General features: G+C 34.9%; 1 protein-coding gene across 2 annotated transcripts; it reads right to left on the bottom strand.

Annotated features, from left to right (window-relative positions):
• Nucleotides 1-1091: 1091 nt before the first annotated feature.
• Nucleotides 1092-4293, bottom strand: LOC125809236 (elongation factor 1-gamma 2-like). Of its 2 annotated transcripts, XM_049488897.1 has the most exons (7): nt 4173-4293; nt 3238-3387; nt 3095-3155; nt 2955-3007; nt 2759-2860; nt 2180-2669; nt 1092-1699 (listed from the first exon to the last, which is right to left on the bottom strand). In XM_049488897.1, exons 1-7 carry the CDS (start codon nt 4179-4181, stop codon nt 1320-1322), a joined length of 1245 nt encoding a protein of 414 aa, XP_049344854.1. In that variant the 5' UTR covers nt 4182-4293; the 3' UTR covers nt 1092-1319. The 2 variants fall into 2 exon arrangements, with proteins under 2 accessions (XP_049344854.1, XP_049344855.1); XM_049488898.1 differs by lacking the exon at nt 4173-4293 and having other exon boundaries at nt 3238-3396.
• Nucleotides 4294-27964: the final 23671 nt, after the last annotated feature.

Genomic DNA, 27964 nt, shown 5'->3' with positions numbered 1-27964 from the left:
ATAAGTCAAACCGATAAACTTCAAAACCGAACCAAACCGACCGATACGCAGCCCTAATTACATCTCATGTTCTCACTCTCATTGTCCTACGTGATGTGTGGTGCTTACATGAATATTTATTTTATCCCAATTTTCGCTCTCAATCTAATTTTTCTACCCACTCATCTCATCAAACTCATTAAACTCAACCCAAAGTTAGAAATTGCAATAATAATGGTTATCTTCTTTGAAGTTAGTGGATAATTGATTCCTTCAAGGTCACAAATCACAATTCACAAACTTCAGCTTTAGGCATTTCTCTTCTTAAATTTGTTGTAAAGAAAATTGCAGATTCATCTTATCTGCTGTTGCTTTCAGCTTAGTTGACAAAATAATTTGTGGCAATTATTATTGGTTTTTTTTCTTTTGTAGTGCAATGAACTTTCCTCGTATCTCGCAGTAATATTCCAAATATTTACAGGTAAAAACATAAATAAAATTTGGAGTTGGGTTTAATGGATTAGATGAGTGGATAACTACTAACTAGATATAATTTTGGGTGGGTAAATAAATTAAATTGAGAGCAAATTTTAATTGGAATAAAAATATATATTCATATTACATGAGACTCAACAATCCAATGGCAAAATGTGGGTTCAAAGTTGGATGGTAAAAGCAAATATATCCCAAAAGTATGTGAGAAATAATAAATATAACCTTTTTTAAAGCGAATATATCCCAAAAGTATGTGAGAAATAATAAATATAACCTTTTTTCAAGAGTACGAAGACAAATATGACCTTTCTCGTAACAATAACCGACGGACTACAACAGGCTCAACCTTTACTGTATGGCCATAACCAAAAAAAATCTCAAAGATAGCAGACTCTTCATATCAGTATTGTTCTGTAGGAGGCAAATCTTAAGGTAACAAAGTTTAATATTTGGGGAAATCAGAACTTGGGACTTGCACATAAAACCTACACTCCACACACATCATGTTATTTACTTGCAAACTTTTCACTAGACCAAAGCCTTTGGATGTAGAGACTGCTTAACATTATATAACTTCAGCAGACAAAATGGTAAAGAAGATACCAGTTCAACAAAAATCAAGCAAAAGTTGATCAGCCTAAATAGAAGTTAGCATGCTAAAAGGGGTGATTCACCTGACTGTCAAAACTGCTTTACTTGAAAAGGATAACATAATTCAACCATAGTTTCTCTCTAAGCCAACATAGTGTTTAAAACAAGAATCTAAGTAAATTTGGGAGGAAAAAACCAGAGTAAACTACAGCCTCAGTCAAAAGGTAACATGGCTGAATCCAATACAATGTTGTTTACTTGAAGCACTTCGCGTCCAACAGAGCCTCTCCCTCAAAAGGCTCGTGGTCTTCAATCATTTGGCTAACCCGCTCCTTCTGAGCTTCATCATTGATGTCTACTTCCTTCCATTCATAGAGTTCCATGTCATAGACTTCCTCCATAACAAACTTGGGAATTTCCTTTCCACGGAAAAGCCACAAGCCCTGCACCTTGAATGGGGCCTCAGAACCAACAATCAACATCTTACCAAATGCGTACTTGCGTACCAGATCCATCCTCTGCAGAAAACCACCAACCTTGTTCAAGGTTACAAAGGAAACTGTGTTCTCATCATTGTACTTGTAATCACAAAACCAGAGAGAATATCCTTCGGGGTCATACATGTCCCAGAAACCTGCAGAACAAGAATGCTACAGGGTAAGATTCTGACAAGGAACCAGCTCAAGTGTTCTACTGAAGTAGAAAATTCCAGCCTATATAACTGGGTTTATACACAAAAACACACCCTTCCCTCAAAAAAAAATTGACATTAGTATTAAATTCTGAGTAGAAGGACAGTGCAGAAGCCATATATACAGACCTATTCCCCATATCTTTTATATGCAAAACAAAACATAGTTGGAATATAAAATTTTCTGTGCAGACTAGTAATTCTTTATAGATCCATTCAATAGACAGATTCAATTCTGCAAGAAAGAGCGGATCTCTGGATCCTTCCATCAAACAGATTGTAGGATAAAGAAAATTGAAAAAGTGCTACTAAACATGCACTTCAAGAAAAGATCTAGTAATTACACCCGAGGGTCAAAGTATGCTAAGAAAGCTCTCAACTTATAATAAGAACGAAGGGTAACATAACAGAAAAAACTAATACCTTTAACGGCAACCTCACGGAAGTTGGTCTTGGTGTTAGAGTAAAGCCTCTTCCAATCATCCAGAATCATCTTACTTGGAGGTAAGAGATCAAGAGGATTCTTTGCCTTAGGCTTGGGTGCTGCTTCCTCCTCTACAGGACTTGGTTCTTCCTTCTTAACCTCCTTCTTTGGCTCCTCCTTAACCTTGGATTTTTCAGGTTGTGCAGGCTTCTTGGATTGTACAGCTGGGATAGATTCAGCTTGTTTCACTTCACCCAATATCTTGCAGAAGTTTGGCTGATTAACCACAGTCCAGAAGTATCTCTCTACATGTGGGAATTCCTTGGTAAAGCTCTTGGTCATTATCATTCTAAAACCAATGCTCAAGTTGCAGCCCATAATGATGTCAGCCAATGTGATTAAATGCCCAACCAAGTATGTGTTACATGCAAGATGGGTGTTCAAAGCACCAAGCGCTCTCTTCAATGCAGCTACCGCAGCTTCCTCCGCCTTTTTGCAAAACGAGAAGAAATTCAGTTGAGTTAGGTGTTTCTAGTGGTTCAGAAAACAAAATTAATAATGCATAGTACGATACATACCGCAGGGATGTACACACGATAGCCAAGGCGTGGGTACAGCCATCGTCCAATGTTTGCATCAACTTCAGTGGCAGAAAAATCATTCCATTGTTCAATTTGCGCCTATCAAAGAGAAAATGGACATAAATAGAGGAATAAGAATTTCACAAATGAAAATGAATGAAACCAAGAAACCAAATAAACTTGAAATACTTACATATTCAATCAATGAAGATCCAAAAAGAGGATTGTTGGGCTTTAATTTAGTAACTACGAGAATTAGTAAACGTCAATGTCAGAACTATCTCTTGCTATATGATCAGAGGTCAAATAAAAGAAAATGAGACATGGCCTCACCGTAGCGTGCGATAGCATTGCTCTCAAAAACAGGTCCATCAGGTGTTTCAAGCACAGGAACCTATAGGACAAAAAGAAACACTTGAGATTAGCAAAATCTTGTCAAGTACATGAAAGAATGTATATTAAGAAGAATAACATACCTTTCCAATTGGGTTCATCTTAAGAAACTCAGGTGTGTTGTTTGATACACCCATCTGGAAATCCTTTGCAAGTTCAACCTTTACACCTGTGTACTCACCCGCAATGAGTGCCTTTGAGGCATTTTTGTTGTTATTTGTTGAGTGCAAAATCTGCAACATACATAATGAAGACAATTTAAATGCTTGTATATCAGTCAAGATATAAAATTGGGCATATCATCAAGCATTTTGTTATCATCACACTCGAATCATAATGTCCCATTTTATATCACTCAATGAATTTAGCATTGCGTTGTTTGGAAGAAACCAATCGATTCTAGATGAGTTAGGACCCGAAATTGAACACTAAAATTTGTCGGATTTCTGGGTCCCAGCTGGGGCAATGCGCCACCATAGTGCCAGGAGGGCGCCCCAAAGTACTCCCAGTACTTTTGAGGCTGGCGCAACGCGCCACTGATGTCTATTGGAACAGACACGTTTTAAAATCAGCTTGCAAAATCTCCATTATAATAACCTAAATTGAAAAAATTGCAGATATCTATTCCCTTTACAGCTTCCAAACAAAGGGTTCATCACACTAACAATGTGAAGCCAAAGATCAATCAGGCCTTGGCTCTACTCAATAATTGAGTGATTCATACATGCAAACAACTTTCAGAGAAGATAAATTCAAATAGCCAATCAATAGGTATACGCAGATCGAAAAATCAGCAAAAATAAGTAATCGACCTACTGATAAAAACTATCACACGTACCCATATGAACTTGTCAAAACAAAGTAGAGTTACAAACCCACATCCGGAAAAGACGAAATATACTAACAGATTCAGGAATCAACAATAAAGATGAAATTTTTCGTTATAAATTCATCAGATATTGAAAATCCCAGATCTGTCTTGTACATTAAAAACAAAAAACAAGAGCAAGCAACTTACCAAAGCCATGGCCACACGACAGTTGAAACCTGTTCACCCTTCGCCAAAGGAAAGGAGAGAGGTTCACCAAGTGTGTAAGCGGCGGTGAGATCTAAGCACAGAGAGACTCTTCAGTAGATGCGTACTTGGCCTTCTGTTTGTAATTTTACTTTACTGCCACTTGAGCATGGACAATATTGGAATACCATGTTGTATATTCTTCTCCTTTTTTTTCTTTTTTTTTAATAAAAAAATTCAAAAAATAATTTTATGAAAATATCATGGAATGCTATATATATATTTTTAAAAAAGGGGTCATATGGACCAAATTTTAATAATGATAAAAAAAAAGGAATTTTTGTATCTAGTCACTCAAAAATAATTTAATTATGCTTCATAACTATAGTTCGTTCATTACGATTCGTAGCTACATGTTAGAGGGAGGAGGGAGGAGGGAGGAGAGAGGCGAGCGAGATTGGGAGAGGGATGAGAGGGACGAGTGAGAGAGAGCAGAGAGTGGCGAGAGATGAACTGTATATATATATCTATGAAATAATTGTATATATATATTAAGATATACATACGTATTTGCATATCTGATGAGCGAGACTGGGAGAGGGAGGAGAGAGGCGAGCGAGATTGGGAGAGCGAAGAGAGAGGCGAGCAAGAGAAGGAAGGGTGTGGAGAGAGGATAATTGTATTTGTATATTTGTCATATAATTATATATATGTATAATTTGTATCTGTATATTTATAAGCGACTAATTACAGCTAAAAGTACGTGCGAGCCATAGTTAATTCAAACTATAACTATCTTAGCTAATTAACTAGTATATGTTTGCTTATTCGCGTAATTTTCCCTAAAACAAATAACACAATTGATCCAAAGATGGACTTGGCTAGCAAAATAACGAGGAAAAATTATTTGTACGGATATTTTTAATAAATAATTATTAATTTTAGCCATATTTTTTATTTATTATCTTTTAAAGCAATATGTAGCAATCTTTCTATCTATCTATACTATATTAAAAGCATGAATATCTTTAGAAATATTGATTAAACTTTTTACTTTTTATTAAAAGACTTTACTTTAGACAAAATAGTCTTTTCACTATTTTTTTATTGACTATAATATAATTTCCTAAAATAATTGGTAACGTAAGGCTACAAGGAAAGGTTTTGTCGAAAATTTATTTGAATCCTAATTGCACGAGAATGCTCCTAAATATGGATAACTTTTGTCCAATGATAATGTAAGGACTTTCCAAAAAGTGATAAATTATTCGAACGAATGTAACTAATTGAAACTTTAGCTGAGTAGGTTAATTAGGTGATTATGTTTGTTAAGCACTGTAGTTATCCAAAGATTTATGCCCCCAGTCGTCTCCATGCCTACATCGGAGTACTTTTTGATCATGTAGTTTTTTGAAATATATATATATATATATATATATATATATATATATCTTTCTTCATCAACATATAATATTTAAGCTAATATGTGTCTATTTTTTTGCATTCTTTTTTTTAAGTAAATTTTATTTATCAAGTAAATGTTAAAAATTAGGAAATCAAAAGGTATGGGCATACGTTTCATCCTTGCTAAAACTCAATGTTCATATCTAGCTAGCTACCTTTTACGGATACATATTCAAAGCATATAATTTACTAGCTAATTTAGATTATCTACTTTCTTTTTCATGCGTCTTTTGAATGATATGCCTAATTATTATGCTTGATAACTACTTACTTTGTGTGAATACCTTGCTATTGCGCTCCAACTATAAGTGATATAGTGAACTTGCCATTGCCATTTTATAAATGAGTGTTGTGCTACCCTTACCCTTCATATACTTAATTGCCTAGTGGACTTCAGTGGTCCAGTGAATTGTGCCTCTATTAATGTCACTATCCAAATTACACTCTAGATGTAACATGGTGAATAAGACCCCAGAAGATCCTAAACAATCCACTTGACATAAGCGTGGTGTATTAACAATACAATCAAGAGATATAATCAATATAAATCTCAAATCATAAGATGACATAAAAGATGGCAATAGAGTTATAAGAGATACGTTGAATACTACTAACTCTAACACAAGTTTTTCTAACATCATAAGAGTGGTTGGGACGTAACTCCTACACCACGTACAAGTCTGAAACAAATGCGAGCATAAAAGAAATAAAAGTGTATATGACTTTTCCCTCGAACCATGAGGACTCACCAATCTAATGACCAAGCTGAGCAATTCCGATCTAAGTACATCTGAGAGGAGGAGTGTTGGACCCTATATTCTGAGACAATATAGGAACAAGTATGTGTTAATGTGGTGAATGAACTAAGTATGGGGAAATGCATAAAAACATAGGCATGGTCATCAGCAGCGGAGCCAGAAAATTCGTCAAGGGTGTTCAAACTTTAAAAGAGTGGATTTTTTTTTTATCCCGGACAGATATTTCTGTTTCTTTAAAGATTTTGTTGAAATGCAGTAGGCGGAAATAGAACCAAGGACCTTAGGCTCTTAACTGAGCACGCTTACCATTGGAACAAAGACCTTTGTTGTATTTAAGAGTGCTCATTTATTTATATATCCAAATAATAAAAAATATTTTATCTATATACACGATCTAATTTTCTGGTGAAGAGTGTTCGGTTGACCACCCTTCGCCGGTTGTAGCTCCGCCCCTGATGGTCATATGAAAAACTTTAAACATGATATGCATGACCAAATAAACCATAGTAAAGACCTTTAAAGGATTCATGAGTCATAATCAAGATCAATGCCTACTTAAAAATCATTTGAGAAACTTTCACAAACACCTTTGAAGAAAATATAGTTCATTTGTGGATATTTACCATTAATCGACAATAAGATCATGTGAGCTATTGTCATGCTCTGAGTCTACATCCTAGGCTTGGCCGGCACTCGAAAATTATTGTTGGTCTCAAGTGAATCCTTGACCTGACTGACTACTTAGCAAAACACTAAACACATACATGCGGAATTTTAATGATGTGCATTCAGAAAAATACTTAGCTAAATCACATGTTTTGTTTGAAAGTACAAATAAAGATAATGAAAATGTACGAAACGTCTAAAAGGAAATACTGAACTGAATCCCTAACTTTGTCCATGAAATCTCTTCTACTAATAATAAAAAAAAACAAGTAACACAATTGGTCCAAAGTTCGACTAGGCTAGCAAATTAACAAGGAAAAATTATGGAAATTTTACACAAATTTCATAGTTTAAGAATTAATTACATCTTATTCCTACTATTTTTTAAATTACAAAAATTCCTTAATTTTGATGAAATTCGGATACATTTCAAAACATCTCGATATATCGTGTCTCAATTTCGGATACGTCCCTCAATGTACCGATACATTGCGTCTCGATTTCGGATACATCACTCAATATTCCGATACAATCACATAAAGTGATGTATCCAAGAATAGGAGAGAGCACAATTTTTTGTAATTTTTTCAAATGGTAGGAAATTTTAGAGAATATGGTAAAATAAGTTGTATATTCATGTAGCTTTTTCATTTAGATGAATATTTTTAATAAATAATTATCCATTTTAACCATACTTTTTATTTATTATTTTTATAGCAGTATTTAGCAATCTATCTATACTATATTAAAAACATGAACATCCATAGAAATATTGATTGAACTTTTTACCCTTTATTAAAAGACTTCGTTTTAGACAAAATCATCTTTTTACTATTTTTCTTATTGCCTATAATATAGTTTCCTAAAATAATTGGTAACGTAAGGCAATAAGGAATGATTTTGTCGAAAATTTACCTGAACCCTAATTGCACGAGGATACTCCTAAATATGGATAACTTTTGTCCGTGAATAATGTAAGGACTTTCAAAAAGGTGATAAATGATTCCAAGGAATGCAATTAATTGAAACTTTAGTTGAGTAGGTTAATTAGGTGATAATGTTTGTTTAGCACTGTATTTATCCAAAGATTTATGCCCTCAGTCGTTTTCATGCCTACATCAGAGTACTTTCTAGCCATTTTTTATCATTATTTTGAAATATATATTTTTTTCTTCACCGACATATAACATTTAACCTAATACTTATCCAATTTTTGCATTTTTTTTGGTAAGTAAATTTGGTTTACCAAGTAAACGTTACAAAGCAGGAAATAAACAGATATGGACATACGCTCCATCCTTGCTAAAACTGAATGTTCATATATAACTGGCTACCCTTTACTGATGCATATTCAAAGCATGTAATCTAGTAACTAATTGAGATATCTACTTCATCTTCTATGCGTCTCTTGAATGATATGCATAATTAATTATTGTGCTTGATAATTGCTTCTTATGTGTGAATACTCTTCTATTGCGCTTCAGCCATAAGTAATATAGTGAATCAGGGGCGGCTCAACGTAATTAGGGGCCTAAAGCGAAATTTCAATTTGAGGCATAAAATATAAATAAAAACTTTGTATACATATTTATTCAAAAATTATTTCTCTTACACTATTTAGATGAAATTATAAGTATGCAATATTGTTTTTTCAGTTATTGATTTTAGGTAAGATTTTATCAACTCAACATTGAAAAACATCCTTTTAGTGAGACAATTATTATATGAATTGTTAATATAATTTTATAAGTAATAAGTTGACAAATATTAAATAAAGATAAGAATTAGAACCATAGAATCTGATTCAAGAAGTTAATGACTTGGTATACACCATTTTAATATGCTTGTTGTAATGTTTGAAACTAAAATTTAAAAAGAAATATAAAAGAATTTGTAATTAACTTTGTTCAACACTTTTCACTATTAATTCTTATTTAAAGTATAAAAGATGTGAAAGTTGATAAAATAATATATTTTTTTTTATCATAATTAATCAATTTTTTCTATAAAAATTTAACACATAATTTATTTTTAATAATAATTTGGGGCCCCCAAAAGGCATAAGCCTTATTTAACAAAGGTAAGAGCCGGCCCTGTAGTGAACTTGCCATCCATTTTATAAACGAGTATTGTGCAACCTTTTACCCTTCATATACTTAATTGCCTACTGGACTTCATTTGTCCAGTGTATTGTATCTCTGTTAATCCCTTGCTAGACTAGTACTTTACTTCATACTTCTGCAGTATATGAACATTGAAAGAACAAATGGTCGAGGTCCTCATTCATCTGCTGAAATAGGGGGCATATAGGGGACTGTATCACACCTCATTTAGCTAATCTATCTTTAGTCGCAAGCCTTCCATTCACTATTAGGTAATGAATAGCCATTTAGGAGCACCCACATTTGTCCAAACCACTGATCTCCACTCTACTTTTTTCATTGTACTCCTCATCTGCATATACATTTTGCCAATGGAGAACTTTATCATGCTTTTTATACATGCCTCAGCATAACCATCTTCTTGGAGATATTGAGAAGCTTTTAGGATTCTTTGAACTACTCAAGAAACTTGTTTTACTTGCTTGTATGTTTCATACAACATTTTGCCCATGATAGCTATGCATCCATGCAATTCATAGCTTGTCTCTTCTTTTTTTTGGCATAAATTCCGCATCAGCTTCCCATTTGCAGCTTAGTCCATGTAGATATATCAAGAAAGTACAGTCTTCCATTTGCTTTGGGGCATCATAGCTTGTCCCATGAAATCAAAGCCTACCTTGAGGTCTCAATAATGCCATACGCTATCTCCACTTGAATAATCTTCTTAGGGAGGGAAAATATTTGGGACTAAAATATTTGGATAGCATACAACACACTCTTGATGAGCTGAGCTTTTCTTGCATATGACAACATTTTATTATTATTTTGTGCATTCTTTAATCTTGAAAAAAAAACGATTTTTAATGTAGTGACTTTGTATCATACCTCAATATCAACATAATTTTGACTTTTGTTATCAATCTGAAATTTTATTCAATACAGGAAAACCTCACTAAATTGATATATGTGGGACCATAGAATATCATTATTTAATAGATAAATTAATATTTATTAATTTAAAAGGGTTTTGAGATTCAATGAAGGTTAATTCTGATTACATCAAAATCACTGTATCTTACTAATATATGTATCATATAATTGAATTCACATAAAAAAATAAATTTATTATACATAAGATATAATGAATACATCAAAATCATTGTATCATATTTATTGAATTTATATATATAAAAAATCATTATACATAAAGTACAATGTATATGTATGATTCATTGTAATGTATTTTTTTGTTAAATGGTTCATTGTAAAAATAAATTATTATACATAATGTTCATTGTTTCTTAATAACCAAATATTATTCACTATTTCTTTGCTAAGAACATTTGATGTATGATGGTGAGAGAATAAACTATATAAGCAACATAGGATATTTCTTGAAACCATATAAAAAGTGGCTTCTCATTTAAAAGGTGTCACAAAATCAACAATGATAGATCAAATATGCAAACATTTTGTGAGTACAAAAGAGATCATTCCACGTGCACTAAAAAAGATCAGCAATCATGGCAACATCGGAACTTTTGGATGCAATTAGAAAAGTTAGAGATGTGCGTTAACTGGATCTAAATTTTAACAAAAAACAAGACACAATAGAATCATATTGTACTAAATTGTCTTAGATATATTTGTATTATAAGGAATTACTAATTTATTATATTAATGGGATCGTATATTTATATAGGAGTCTTCAGAAAATATATTATCTAATTATCTTATCGAAATGAGTGATTTTTTTCATTGACCCAAGTCGGAATCGGTAGAAAATATTATCTTAGAGAGATTATGAATCTACCGAGTATTAATTTAGTGAGGTTTTACTGTATATTTGATTTTACTCCTTAATTGTTAGTGTGATTGTAAGTTGTGTTCCTTTTTAAGTTTTACGTTAATTTTTTAAAGGGAAAAGCATTCGAAATATATTTGAACTTTGATCGAAATTGTTGTAATAATTTCACACTTTAGACATGACATATTACACCCCTACACTATTTAATAGTGTATTTTAAAGATATATAAGTGTCCATGTGGACATCATAAATATTTCATCATTATAAATAATAACTTGTCCACGAGGGCACTTATATATCTTTAAAATACACTATTTAAAAGTATAGGGGGTAATAGGTTGTCACACCCCAAATCCGGATGTGATGGCACGTGTACATTTCACACCGGACACGTCAGCCTAACCCAACCACAATGATAGAGAAGTAGAAATACGAGAATAAAAAATAATAAATAAGCGGAAGACTTTAATTAAAACTCAACACTACCCAGAATTTGGTTGTCACATGTACAAACCTCTAAATACAGAATTCGAATAAAAATATACAAGTCTCAGAGTATAGTTCTCGAATAGAACAAAACTGAAAGTAAAGATAACTTAAGGGCACGTCTGGAATGAACCGCTACTTCTCGAGTATGTCCCGAAGCTCAATCTGCTAAAGAAAATATTAAGCCGAATCTGAGAGAGAGAGCTGTCAACCTACATAATTGTGTAGAAGCAAGGGTGAGTACCGAAAACCACAGGTACTCGCAAGTAACTCTAAACTAAGCAAAATTAGCAGCTACAAACAACTCCTTTCAATCCCAACCGAACCACCGAAACTTCAATCTAGCAGCAAACCAACCAACCTATACTAAACAGATCATATTCAACAGCCAGAACCAACAGTATATCCTCATCAACCTCAAATCAACAAATAAGAGCAAGTAGATCAAATTCCACATAAGAAGGGTAAACCGATACAATCCACACATCACAGACAAAGATAAGACAAATGCGATGCAAAATGCAATAATGATGTCATGTAGTCGTGATGCATGTCTGTCCTACGATACACATCTGTTGACGTAATCAGTCCGCGCTGAATACTCAAATCAGAACCTATTGGGGCCACACATGGACCATGTATCACCACCGGAACCAGATCCCATCGGCATCCAAATCGCTAGCCGGAGCTAGTCCATCTCATATATCTCTAGCCGGAGCTAGTCTCAACTGTGTCTCATATCCATCCATCCTCATATCAGTGTCTCAGAACTCATGCAACAGATAGTTCACACATGAGATGAATAATGAATATGCACATGTCATCAATCACAATCATATCACGATCACATCATAGTATTACACATCATCTGTCTCAATCACAACCATATCACGGCCACATCATAGTATTACACATCACATGTCTCAATCACAACCATATCACGACCACATCATAGTATTACACATCACCTGTCTCAATCACAACCATGTCAAGACCACATCATAGTATTACACATCACATGTCTCAATCACAACCATATCACGACCACATCATAGTATTACACATCACCTGTCTCAATCACAACCATATCACGGCCACATCATAGTATTACACATCATCTGTCTCAACATCAATGTTTGTATCAATTATAGCCTACTCATGCTCTTCTATCCCCTCAATATCAGTTATCACATGACGTATTCAATAAATTCAAGTCACATATAACACATTTAGCTCGTTTTATTCCTCATCTTTCATTTACAACAATTTCAATCAACAAATAAAACTCATCCTCAATCCCCATTACTCCCCAACACAATTAGGAAAGTATTCATGCATAGTCTAAGAGTTTTACAAAGTTTGGAAGCCACTTGCCTTAAAACGAACTCCAAAAGTTACTTGACTTGAGCCTTTCCTTTCCGAGTATAATCCGGATCACGATAATCTATTCAAACAATTATTCACAATCACAATTCGAGTCCAATGACACCAAAATCAAGAAATTTAGGGGAAAAAGGCAAAACGATCCAAAAGTCTCATACCGGAAAATGATACCCAAATCTGGAAATTTTTGATGTAAAATGATCCTTAAAGTATTTGGAAGCTAATGGTGAAAACCAATTTGAAAACGGAGTTGAAATCAATTCACAAATTCAATTTGAAGGAAAATTCACATTCTTGAAGAAGCCTAAAATATTCAGATCTGAAACCCCGACTCGAAAATAAAATATCTCTTGAAAACCATCTTACCCATGCTTAGATAAGTTCAAATATGAAATTTCATCAAAAACGGAGTTAAGATCGACCTTGAAATTCTCAATTTATCAAACTTTAACTTTACCGGGAAAGTCCAAATTGTACGCGGTTAATATGATGAAAATAATCGATGAATCAATAATTTTATGTTAAAATCAGTTTACCCATAATATAAGGATCATAAATATACCTTTTTCATCAAAAAGGGAGTCCAAATCGATAAAACCCCAATTTTTCCCAAGAGGTTTACGGATAGGAAAAAAAACCAGATAAAGAAATTATAAGAAAATGTCGAATTGAAGATTTAATACTAACCCTCATATTAATTCAAGAAGAAAACCGTAAGAATCACTCCATTCCGATCTATAGAACTCCCGATATGCTCAAAATACCAAATGAACACAGTCTGAGATTTTTATAACAGTACATGGCTGTTATGCACCAGAAAAACAGCAGTTACTCTTTCACTAAAAAGACCGTAATTTCCTCATACGATAGTGAAATGACCCGATTCTTTTTTTGTAAATGTCTTAAATAATGATACGGACCTGCTCGTTCAATCGGAGCTCAATTTCATGCTCGTTGCCCAGTCAAATATCATTTCTACTCGGTAAACAATTATTTCTTATTTGCGATAAAAGTCCAATCTCGGGTTAGCGAAAATGCACCAAAATTTGTAGATAAGTCCTATAATTCATGCTCAAAATTTCAGAACCTTCGGAATAATTTTTCGACCTTTAAAACTAATAATGAACCCTTTAGTTGCCACAATTTGCTGAAATAGTGTCAAAGCATCCAAGAAGCTTAAAAGCTCACCCAAAACTCATTTGGCACTTCCCGAACACAAACCAAATATGCTACTAGCTTGAAAATGACATTTCGGACTCAATGAAATCTTCGGAATTTGAATTCGAGGTCTCCTTGACCCGGTATCCGATAAGGCATCAAGAAACTAACTTTAGGCTCAAAAACTCGAAACGCACTCGGGGCTTCTAAAAATTCAACCAAGACTCATTCTAGACTTAGAATCACCCCCTGAATCCAACGGTGCCCTCAGAATTCCATTTCGAGCACCGAAACCTCGTTTGTTGACCAAAGTCAACTCTTGATCAAAATTTCACAATTTTTGCAACTTAGGACCTCAAATCTTCGTTTTAACTCCAAATTCGACTCGGTAAGTTCTCATAAACCCATTTCGACATTCTAAAACTGCTGGAATCGACAGAAATCCGATTCGAGTCTCGAAACTCCAAATGACTCGAAATAACACTTTAAACCAAACTTTAACTCTTAAAAACTCAATTTTCCAAAAACTCAACTTTTCATCATTTTTCCTCCAAACCAACTTCGAAAATACAACAATTAGGACTCGGGGCAACTATCGGGAGGGGTAAAACGGTCATTTTATGAAAATTTCCAAAAATGACCTTTAGGATCATTACATTATTCACCACTAAAAATCATGTTCGTCCTCGAACATAAAGTAGAATAAGGCAAAAAAATACTCGCCGCTATCAACCCCGAGGTGAAATTTTCGAACTCAATAATTACTACTCCAAACGAACCCATTCTTAAACCTTATCCCAAAGATCCATAAAAAGGATTCCCAAATCAATCTTGACAACTTAACCCTCCAAGGGTTATTTCAAACCACCGACTAACTCAAAGACTGAATCTGAATCTAAGATCTCAAAACCACAACATATTTACCATGACAAACCCCTAATCATGTAACCACGAGAGAAATTTCGAAATCAATAACCACAAAAAAATCAAGGATGAACCTAAATCAGTCACCAAGCTCTCACAACACACGAACCATCACCGACTCTAGAAAAAATTTCATTCTCATTACCACATTTCCATAAGTCTGAGTCATACTAATCTGATGCATATCCATCGAGCACCCATCTTGGAATAATCACGCTTATCTAACCCACAGATAGAAATGATCAAGTATCCAACTGATGATCGACCCACCAAGCATATAAAACCTCTAAGGATGCCACCAAAACACTAAAGTAGGATCCGTAATTGTAGACAACTCCAGCAATGAAAGAACTAGGCCCACGGGCCACCTAAGCATCGAACCACACCTAGCTGAACTATGCATACAGGGGCAAGATAAATACCAAAATAGCAAAAAACTGTAGCCACATACGGTAGCCTCTCTATACCTTTCCCAAAAGCAAGATGACACTTGTAGAACTTCCGAAAACCTTCCACCACCCCAATACCACATGGAACCCACTATCTCTGAATCGGCCCACCCACACAAGTATTCTATTCTGCCAAGAGAGCATGAATCGGTCCATCCGATTCACCACTAGGCATCCACCCACAAAAGTAAAAACACGTCTGAACATAGACAGAGAATCATAATCCAGAACCATGTCTGAAATGAGGTAGGTGGTCATATAAGAATATACAAAACCGAAATTGAACAACCCAAGATATCCCTTCCACGATGTCCATAACACACCTTCCCATTCGTCTGACTTCACAATCAGCCAGTCCGACCTCATAACAATCATAGACATACTTAATTTATCCATTTTCTCGTACTCTTTACAATAATCCATTAAAGCCAACAATATCAATACTACCAGAACATCAAAGTCACACCGGCCAGTTACCTTACCCTCAGAAGGCCACTAGTATCCAGTCATTCTTAGAAACACATCGTTGCTTCCAAAATTTTGAATTATGGTCTTTCCTCCTTCCATTGAAGCATTCCACGATCGATATGGGTCTTACCCAATCGCTAATAATCCAAGTTCTAAATGTCATAGTACCTTTTCATTGAGATAGAACTATTGAATCACGACCAATATCGATTACACGCGATCGTTTACTTACCCAACTTCAACTATTATTCAAACCATCATATATCTCATGCCGAAACTTGAAGCAGTTCTTGGTCACTCCAATAATTCCGTATACTATGAGCACACAACCTCTATTTACCATTAAGGATCTATTTAACGCGTTACAACAGTCTGGATAATTCCATAAATAGAGTTATCAACCTAGTTCAAAATCCTCAATAACCATGTAGAGCTATAAGTCCTTCCGGTTGGACACTCGTAAGCCACCTACCATAAGCTGAACAATTCAAACCAATTTAAAAACTGCAGAATTCCTCATACATCAACGTTTACCACCAACACTAATACCAAGTGTTCAGAAAGTAGCTGATAACACATCATACATTTGTGCTGAACCAGTCCACCTTGCATTGTCATATCTAACACAAAAGCAGAAATTTACACAATCCTCAACTTCAAACTAAGGATCCACACGTGATGTCTTATTCCTTCACATCTCTTAACTTATATCCATCGCGCAAGACTCTTGTTCTTCCCGTAAATCATTTATCATTATAGTTTCTTGGCCTAACATCCACCGCATATTACCTTTTACCTTAAGTCAAACTTCTCAAATGAAACTTCATCGAACTCTTCTACAATCACAAGTATTTAACTGCTACAACTCAAACCATGCAAAAAGTCCTTCCAATGGCTAAAAAGTTGATACAACCAATCATCTCTTACCTTGCCAACCCACATCTTGACAAAACCAACCCGATTCCTTTTTAATCGTACCTTCTCGCTAAAATCTTTAATTGCCTTTACACGAGTATACTTGTTAAAACTTTCTTCATCCATGGCTTATTGTTGCCCATTTCTTTTGACTCATCATGAAGTCATTAGTTCTCAATATAATCATGACCACCCAAGGGTCGTACCTCGTCCTAGAAACAAGACAGGGTCGATTCACTCGATCCACCACTATAACTTTCCTTATAATTAATGCTTAACTCAAGCGTTCATAGTAGCAACCACTTGATTTCTCAATCGAGAATGCAACATCAACCTTCTGACCCGATTAGGTGAAACAGCTGACAACTCAGATTTCTCCGCTTCCATATATCACTAGTACCACATCATGAACAACCGCAAAATCCACCACTAGAAGACATCAGATCCATTGAGAAGGTCGTACTCAAACAACCTGTTCATTTACACTCATTAAATAGTTGCAAAACATTACCAAAGCACTTCAGTCTCCGGCCGAAAATGATATGCACAATTTTGTAAGCCCGATCGATGGCAGAAACAGCATTGCCCATAACCCTAACCAAGATAACACGAGTACCGTCGTAGTCGCCGTACAATGACCCTGTAATGATATACACCCACACTATAAAACCACCGTAGAACTTCTGATTTTGGTTGGTGCAACTTCATCATCATAATATACTACACAATCCATTCCCTTATGACGAACCTCACAAACTGTAGTTTCCAAAGTCGCAACACTCTCAACATAGTCATTCTCTTACTTACACCATTCTTCATTGTCTAGCCACTTCCGTCGTATAAGTCACACAAGCACTATTCTCGTTGTTGAATAAATGACCAGAGAAATAAGACGTTCCTGAAGTCTCTTAATAAATGTTCATCTTTCAATACCATAAACTCAAAACATATCCTTTGGCCACAACCTTACTCACTCGTCTCGAAAAGAATTCCATGTCTGATCACACTTCCTTTCCACAAGCCTATCACCTCCGCATCAAAACCAGATCTAACACTAAAATCACGCGATGACACCTAAACTCGCACCCACGCAGGACCAACCACGAGTCATTACAATGAGAGAGAGAACAGAGTGAAGTGATAAGAATTAGATCGGACCAAGGATGTACGATAGAGAATCAAGTAATAAAGATCTTTCCTAAAAGTCACCATAGCCTCTCGAAGATAAGTACAGACGTCTCTGTACCGATCCTCGCGACGCTACTTAGACTTGGCTTGTACACGTGAGACCCATGAACCTGGGACTCTGATACCATTTTTGTCACACCACAAATCCGGATGTGATGACACGTGTACATTTCACACCGGACACGTCAGCCTAACCCAACCACAACGATAGAGAAGAAGAAATACGAGAATAAAAGATAATAAATAAGCGGAAGACTTTAATTAAGACTCAACACTAGGGGTGGGCATTCGGTATTTCGGTTCGGTTTCGGTTTTTTTTTTTTGGTTTTTTCGGTTTTCGGTTCTTGTACAACGTGTACCGAACACCGAACCGAAATAATTTGGTTCGGTTCGGGTTTTATTATTTCGGTTCGGTTTTTGTTATTTCGGTTTTTTGTTATGGGCCTGCTTAGTGGGCTTTTTAAAATTTTGTAATTTTTCTGTTTATTTTATTTATGTTTATTTCTTTTTGCTTATTTTACTCTGTTTTTCAAATTATTGTATGATACAAAATAATAAATTATCGTTAACATTAAAATTTAGCCTTGTATAACATTGAAATTTACCGGTCGTTGTTGTGCTACGACTGCCTACTGGTCGATTGGCAGCTGCTGCATGCTGCTGGTCGCCGGAACGGTCGACGCTGCTATAGTCTGTAGACGACTAGACGTGGGAAGTGGGAACGGTAATTTTTGCCTTTTGGGAAGTGGGTTTGTAAAGTTGAAAAGTTTGAAAAGACAATCTTTTGTTTTTAATTTTAAATTATAATATTTATTTTTAAATATTAATAATTAATATAATATTAATATATATTATAATTTAATATATTTCGGTAAACCGAAAAACCGAAATACCGAATTACACAAAAATTGCATACCGAAAACCGAACCGAAATACCGAAAAATACAAAACCATGTACCGAATATCGAACCGAAAACCGAAATATCGAAACCGAATTACCAAAATAATTCGGTTCGGTTTTTCGGTTTTCAGGTGTTTATGCCCACCCCTACTCAACACTACCCAGAATTTGGTTGTCACATGTACAAACCTCTAAATACAGAATTTGAATAAAAATATACAAGTCTCAGAGTATAGTTCTCGAATAGAACAAAACTGAAAGTAAAGATAACTCAAGGGCACGTCTGGAATGAACCGCTACCTCTCGAGTATGTCCCGAAGCTCAATCTGCTAAAGAAAATACTAAGCCGAATTTGAGAGAGAGAGCTGTCAACCTACACAATTGTGTAAAAGCAAGGGTGAGTACCGAAAAGCACAGGTACTCGCAAGTAACTCTAAACTAAGCAAAACTAGCAGCTACAAACAACTCCTTTCAATCCCAACCGAACCACCGAAACTTCAATCTAGCAGTAAACCAATCAACCTATACTAAACAGATCATATTCAACAGCCAGAACCAACAGTATATCCTCATCAACCTCAGATCAACAAATAAGAGCAAGTAGATCAAATTCCACATAAGAAGGGTAAATCGATACAATCCACACATCACAGACAAAGATAAGACAAATGCGATGCAAAATGCAATAATGATGTCATGTAGTCGTGATGCATGTCTGTCCTACGATACACATCTGTTGACGTAATCAGTCCGCGCTGAATACTCAAATCAGAACCTATGGGGGCCACACATGGACCATGTATCACCGCCGGAACCAGATCCCATCGGCATCCAAATCGCTAGCCGGAGCTAGTCCATCTCATATATCTCTAGCCGGAGCTAGTCTCAACTGTGTCTCATATCCATCCATCCTCATATCAGTGTCTCAGAACTCATGCAACAGATAGTTTACACATGGGATGAATAATGAATATGCACATGTCATCAATCACAATCATATCACGATCACATCATAGTATTACACATCATCTGTCTCAATCACAACCATATCACGGCCACATCATAGTATTACACATCACATGTCTCAATCACAACCATATCACGACCACATCATAGTATTACACATCACCTGTCTCAATCATAACCATGTCACGGCCACATCATAGTATTACACATCACATGTCTCAATCACAACCATATCACGACCACATCATAGTATTACACATCACCTGTCTCAATCACAACCATATCACGGCCACATCATAGTATTACACATCATCTGTCTCAACATCAATGTTTGTATCAATTATAGCCTACTCATGCTCTTCTATCCCCTCAATATCAGTTATCACATGACGTATTTAACAAATTCAAGTCACATATAACACATTTAGCTCGTTTTGTTCCTCATCTTTCATTTACAACAATTTCAATCAACAAATAAAACTCATCCTCAATCCCCATTACTCCCCAACACAATTAGGAAAGTAGTCATGCATAGTCTAAGAATTTTACAAAGTTTGGAAGCCACTTGCCTTAAAACGAACTCCAAAAGTTACTTGACTTGAGCCTTTCCTTTCCGAGTATAATCCGGATCACGATAATCTATTCAAACAATTATTCACAATCACAATTTGAGTCCAATGACACCAAAATCAAGAAATTTAGGGAAAAAAGGCAAAACGGTCCAAAAGTCTCATACCGGAAAACGATACCCAAATCTGGAAATTTTTGATGTAAAATGATCCTTAAAGTATTTGGAAGCTAATGGTGAAAACCAATTTGAAAACGGAGTTGAAATCAATTCACAAATTCAATTTGAAGGAAAATCTACGTTCTTGAAGAAGCCTAAAATATTCAGATCTGAAACCCCGACTCGAAAATAAAATATCTCTTGAAAACCATCTTACCCATGCTTAGATAAGTTCAAATATGAAATTTCATCAAAAACGGAGTTAAGATCGACCTTGAAATTCTCAATTTATCAAACTTTAACTTTACCGGGAAAGTCCAAATTGTACGCGGTTAATATGATGAAAATAATCGATGAATCAATAATTTTATGTTAAAATCAGTTTACCCATAATATAAGGATCATAAATATACCTTTTTCATCAAAAAGGGAGTCTAAATCGATAAAAACCCAATTTTTCCCAAGAGGTTTACGGATAGGAAAAAAAACCAGATAAAGAAATTATAAGAAAATGTCGAATTGAAGATTGAATACTAACCCTCATATTAATTCAAGAAGAAACCCATAAGAATCACTCCATTCCGATCTATAGAACTCCCGATATGCTCAAAATACCAAATGAACACAGTCGGAGATTTTTATAACAGTACATGGCTGTTATGCACCAGAAAAACAGCAGTTACTCTTTCACTAAAAAGACCGTAATTTCCTCATACGATAGTGAAATGACCCGATTCTTTTTTCGTAAATGTCTTAAATAATGATACGGACCTGCTCGTTCAATCGGAGCTCAATTTCATGCTCGTTGCCCAGTCAAATATCATTTCTACTCGGTAAACAATTATTTCTTATTTGCGATAAAAGTCCAATCTCGGGTTAGCGAAAATACACCAAAATTTGTAGATAAGTCCTATAATTCATGCTCAAAATTTCAGAACCTTCGGAATAATTTTTCGACCTTTAAAACTAATAATGAACCCTTTAGTTGCCACAATTTGCTGAAATAGTGTCAAAGCATCCAAGAAGTTTAAAAGCTCACCCAAAACTCATTTGGCACTTCCCGAACACAAACCAAATATGCTACTAGCTTGAAAATGACATTTCGGACTCAATGAAATCGTCGGAATTTGAATTCGAGGTCTCCTTGACCCGGTATCCGATAAGGCGTCAAGAAACTAACTTTAGGCTCAAAAACTCGAAACGCACTCGGGGCTTCTAAAAATTCAACCAAGACTCATTCTAGACTTAGAATCACCCCCTGAATCCAACGGTGCCCTCGAAATTCCATTTCGAGCATCGAAACCTCGTTTGTTGACCAAAGTCAACTCTTGATCAAAATTTCACAATTTTTGCAAATTAGGACCTCAAATCTTCGTTTTAACTCCAAATTCGACTCCGTAAGTTCTCACAGACCCATTTCGACATTCTAAAACTGCTGGAATTGACAGAAATCCAATTCGAGTCTCGAAACTCCAAATGACTCGAAATAACACTTTTAACCAAACTTTAACTCTTAAAAACTCAACTTTCCAAAAACTCAACTTTTCATCAATTTTCCTCCAAACCAACTTCGAAAATACAACAATTAGGACTCGGGGCAACTATCGGGAGGGGTAAAACGGTCATTTTATGAAAATTTCCAAAAATGACCTTTTGGGTCATTACATAGGTCTTGCCCAAAGTTTGGGATTGTTATAACAATATTGGTCAAAGTTCGTATATATTTCAAACTTTTTTGCCTTTTTAAAAGTATTGTATTTAATAATATAACATATATATAACAATTTATTTTGTATATATTTATGATCAATTCACGCGATACTGTCACGACCCAAAAAATGGATGTGATGGCTTTTGTCTTATCCCACCTAGACAAGTCAGCCTAAAACTCAACCATTACAATAAAATGCGGAAATTTCATAATCAACTCAAATTAACCCCAAAACCTGGTTGTCACGTGTATAAGCTTCTAAAGTATTACAATTGATTCAAAAGAAAACACAAGTCTCAAATGACCTTGTGTCTAGAATAGAACAAGGTCATAATTAAGGAGAAAGAAGGTCCGCTGAAATGACAAGCAGCATCCTCACAAACCTCCACAAGAAGCCTCAGACAAGGAGAAGAGAAAATATCACCAAGGTCCGGACTAGTAACCTACAATAAAATGTAGAAGCAAGGGGTGAGTACCAAACCACACGGTACTCAGCAAGTAAACCTCTAAACACAAGCTAAGGGGATAGAATACGGATACTCCTTACACCCTAACCGAACCTCCACAACTACAACCTACATAAAACCAGCCCAACCTAACAGTTCATAATTCACATAGCACACAGCTCAACAACAACACTCTAATAATTACAGATCCTCAACAACAAGCTCAATGCTCATCAATCAAAGTTTCATAGAAAGGCACTCACAAGATCAGCAAAACACAATATCAAGTTCACTAATGATAAATATGTGCAATGCAATGTCAAGTATAGTGATGCATGTCTAACCTAGTGATACACACCCGCTGTCTCTTAGTCCGGGACCTATGGGGGACATATCTGTCCATGCATCCATCGCGGCGCGCGATACGACCCTCGATAATAGTAACCATTGCGGCGCGCGATACGACCCTCGATAATAGTAACCATCGCGGTGCGCGATACGTCCCTCAAAATATAGTATCCATCGCGGCGCGATACGTTCCTCGAAATGGTACATCCTCTTTAATTTCTTATTCTTTCTCAATGCACATAACACTTGTCACAACCATATCTCAGAACAATGCAAATGACATGTTCACACAAATAATGAGGAGATGACCATTTTCATAACATTGCTCAATTCACAACAACACAATCATATGATACAACATCAACAATGATTCAAAGAGCCTTTCAAACCATTCTCAACACATCACACACAACAATTAATCACATTGCCTTTTTTTTTACCCCTTTTTCATCATTAGAATTAATCAACGTGGACAAGTCAACCCATCACCAATTCCCATTACTCCCAAATACATATTACAAGGAAATACACGAATTCCATACACTTAACAAGGGTTTAGAAATCCACTTGCCTCAAATAATCGGACAATCTTTCTGGGACTTGAGGCTTCCCTTTTCGTTGTAATTCCAACTCAAAGCAATCTATTCATATTAATAATCACTATAAAATTTCGAAACTAACAACACCCATTACTATGATCCCAAAATTCACTTCAAAGTTAAATCTATGCCCACAAGGACATAATTGAAATTTTATTAAAACTATAATACTCATATCGTAGACCCCAAATTTATAACACGTAAACAAATTATAGGAGCAACATTGTTGGACCATTGCCTTGAAAACATACGGACATTAAGCATGGGGATTTCCAGATCCTAGCTTTAACCCATTAAATAAGCAGTGTGCTATAATTTATTTGAAAAAGATCACAAGTAAAATGAACGAATCTTCCATGTATTTCTTAAAATTATAAAATATCTACTCCCTTAATATACATAAATCTTTATAATACAATTAAATATTAAAGTAACCACCACAAAATCCTATAGTATCTAACTCTTAAACAAATCCAACACTGTCATCTAACATATCTTTTAATTATTTATTTATTTATTTATTTACATAATTACTTTTGATGTTAGCCTCAATTTACCAATCAAAACAAAACTATCCAAGTGTTAGAAAGGTAATGATTATAACAATTCCTTACTTGAAGCACCCGTGATTCCTCTTCAATTTGTAAGTCCGCTGCAGGTAAGTTCTTTCGAGTTTCGTCTATTCTCTCCTTTTCTCTTTTTTTTTTCTTTTCTTTTCTAAAATAAACCCTACTAACTTATTTTAATATTAAATAAGTTATTGACTTGACTCATTAACCACCAACTAATAAAATTTAATTATTTAATAAATATCCACTAACTAAATAACCGTAGTTATCGAATAGTTCAAATTCCCAAAAATTACATTCTGGGTCATTACAGATATACACGTGCAAATTACGTACACTCAACAACAAATATAATAATAATTAAATTGAGATAGAGAAAACTTTATTATTATAATTAAATTTTTACTTGGAGAATCATTTTTCAATTAAAATAGACTAGGTTTAATAAAGGAAAAATTGTGCATTATAGCAAACTATTAATTCAAAATAATAATAATACGTCAAAAGAGAAGAAGGAGGAACAACAAGAAGACAAAACACGCCAAATTTTGTAAAATAAAATTACCAACTTTTACTCTTTCCTCTCGGTGCACGATAGTGTGACTTGCTAACGTGTGCCCACTGGTCAGAATGGCAAAAGGACGAAAGAAGAAGGAAGTAACAAAGCTGGTGGTGACACCTATAAGGTGTTGAGTTAATACTATAGTTGAGTTAATTCTAACTATGTTAATTAAGTCTAATGCAAAAATATAACAGCAATACGTTTCAAAAGAGAAAACATAAACGTTCCAAATTAAAGACAAACAAGGGGTTTCTGTAAAAGTAATGTAATGACCTTTAATGCCATTAACCTTGACAATCCGTTTCTCAAAATGAAAAATTAACTATTCTATTTGAAACTCCTCCTCTTGAAATATCTATATAAGCATGACCTTTTGTGAGTATAAGAGATATAGAACATAAACCTAATAAAAGAAGAGAAAAACTTTTTCCTCCTTTATTTTCTTAAGCTTATTCTTAGAATATTTTTGGGCAATCTCCAAACTTTCAGCCACGAGTACACGTGTTTGAGAGTAACTGTGGAACCTTGTGGAGTGACCGGCTACTACGATTTGCACCGGAGTCGGGCCGAAATCGCTTTCAAGGCAGTGGCTTGCCATGACACAGTGTTTGTGATAGCTATTTACTACTTTGTAATTCCAATCCAATATCAATATTGTAGTATTATTTTCAACAATTTGAAAGCAATTTTACTAACATACAATATTGATAAATGGCTATTTCTTTGAACAATTTTTTTTTCTGATTTATCAAAACTCGAGCCTTTGGTTGGAAATAATTTTAAACGATGGTCACAAAAACTTTTAATTTTCTTTGAACAATTAGAAGTTGATTATGTTTTATTTAAAAGACCTTCTATGAATGGTTCTAACACCACTACTGATTCTAGCAATGTTATGTTGATGATGTTGTTAAAAAGAAGTTTGAAAAGGATAAAAAACTTGTGAGAGGATATTTGCTAAATCATATGACTAATCCTTTATTTGATTTATTTTTAACCTATAAATCTGCCAAAGAAATAGGGGATAGTTTGGAAAAGAAATATGGTGTTGATGATGCAGGAAACAAAAAATATGTTGTCGGTCAGTGGATTAAATTTCAAATGGTTGATAATAAGCCAATAATGGAACAAGTTCACGAATATGAGAACTTGACTGTTGATGTTCTCAATGAGGACATGAAGATATGTGAGATATTTCAAGCTAATGTTCTGCTTGAAAAATTCCAACCATCTTGGAGTGATTATAGAAATAAATTAAAACATAAGAAAAAGAATTTAACTTTGCAAGAACTTATCAGTCATATGAGGACTGAAGAGGCGAGTTGTCTCAAAGATAAGATGGAAACACTTTCTCTTAATTAATCTAAAGCTAATCTTGTTGAATCTTCTGGTACTGTTGTGAAAGGCAGGTTCAAAGGCAAGCAGAAGATAGTCTTGGAAAATGAACATGTGAGGATGAAAAAATAATTTAACAAGCCGGAGAGCCAAATTCAAAAATCTAAGGGTCCTTGTTTTGGCTGTTGAAAACTTGGTCATAGGGCTACCAAGTGCTATCAAAGAAAGGGGCAGTACTCAAAGCAGGAAGGACAAAGTGATGTCCAAACTCATCTTACTGAGGGTAATGAAGTGATTGTTACTGTGATCGTTGAGGCAAATGTAGTGGCTAACAAAATTGACTGGATGCTAGACACATGCGCTTCAAGACATTTTCGTGCCAATAAAGAGTTATTTCATGATTTTGATAAGTCAACTGATGGAGAGTGTGTTTACATGGGTAACTCTACTATTGTTGGAGTTATGGGTAAAGGAAATTTTTTACTTAAATTAACTTCTGGAAAGACATTATCCTTGAACAATGTTTTGTATGTTCCCTCCCTCCATAGAAACTTAGTTACGTTTTCGGAGCACTTCTCAACAAAGTAGGCCTTAAACTTGTTTTTGAAGATGATAAAATAATTATTTCTAGTGGAGGAGACTTTGTTGGGAAGGGATATCTTAGTGGAGGATTATTTTTACTGAACATTGTTCAGGAGATTGTCAATAATGAAAGTATTTCAAATTCTGCTTATAATGTTGAGTTTATCAATTTGTGTCATAGTAGACTAGCTCATGTTAATATTGCTTCTATTAAAAGACTTAGGAAAGTGGAATTAATGCCTATGATAAAAACTGATGAGTTTTCTAAATGTCATGTGTGTAGAAGCAAAGCATGCCAAGAAACCTTTCAAATCTGTTATTAGTAGAAAGACCGAATTACTTGAACTAATACATTCAAATTTAGCAGATTTCAAGAACACTGTTAGAAAAGGTGGAAAAAAGTATTACATTACTTTTGTTGATGACTTTTCTAGATACACTAAGGTATATCTTCTTAAGTCTAAAGATGAGGCTGAAAACATGTTTTTGAAATTCAAAGCAGAAGTGGAAAATCAATTAGATAGGAAAATCAAGAGATTTAGATCTGATAGGGACGGTGAATATAGTACTAAAACTCTAGAAGATTTTTGTGAGAAAAATGGTATTATACATGAGGTTAGTGCTCCCTATACTCCCCAACAAAATAGTGTAGCCGAATGGAAAAATAGTGTCACGACCCGAGCCTACACCCTGGACATGGCCGGCACTCAAAGACCATTGCTGGTCCCCAAGCGAACCCTCATCCTGGCTGACTACAAGCGGAAAACTGATTCAAGCATACAAAGCTTAAAAACTGAAATAAAAGTTCGTAAAACTTAAATACAAACTTTAAGTCCAAAGAAAACTCTGTATAATAAAATATATACAACTCGCCATAAAAAGGCAACTTTAGTCTTTAAAACATTTAATAAAATAAATGATACAGACTTCTCAACTATACTGACTATCTATAAAGCCTCTAACTGATAAAGATGGAAGTCGGGACAAGACCCACGACATCCTAACAACTGATATAACTGAAAGGTAAATGAAATCCTCCGAAAGCAAGGAGGCTCACCATAGCTAACTCGAACTCTCGGATGTATCAACGAAGCTCCTGTTGATGATCCTGAATACCTGTGTCTGCATTATGAGAAGATGCAGGCCAAATGGCTCAGTACGTGGAATGTACGAGCATGTAAGAGGAATTCTAAAACATAAACATAAGCTTGAAACTTGATAGAAATGAAACATACTCACCTCTTCTCAAACTTACTCAACTCAAGGAATACTCAAAGGTA

Source organism: Solanum verrucosum, unplaced genomic scaffold (genome assembly GCF_900185275.1).
Source record: "Solanum verrucosum unplaced genomic scaffold, falcon-dt-bn FXZP01000062.1, whole genome shotgun sequence".
NCBI lineage: Eukaryota > Viridiplantae > Streptophyta > Magnoliopsida > Solanales > Solanaceae > Solanum > Solanum verrucosum.
This window is presented reverse-complemented; position numbering and strand designations above follow the sequence as displayed.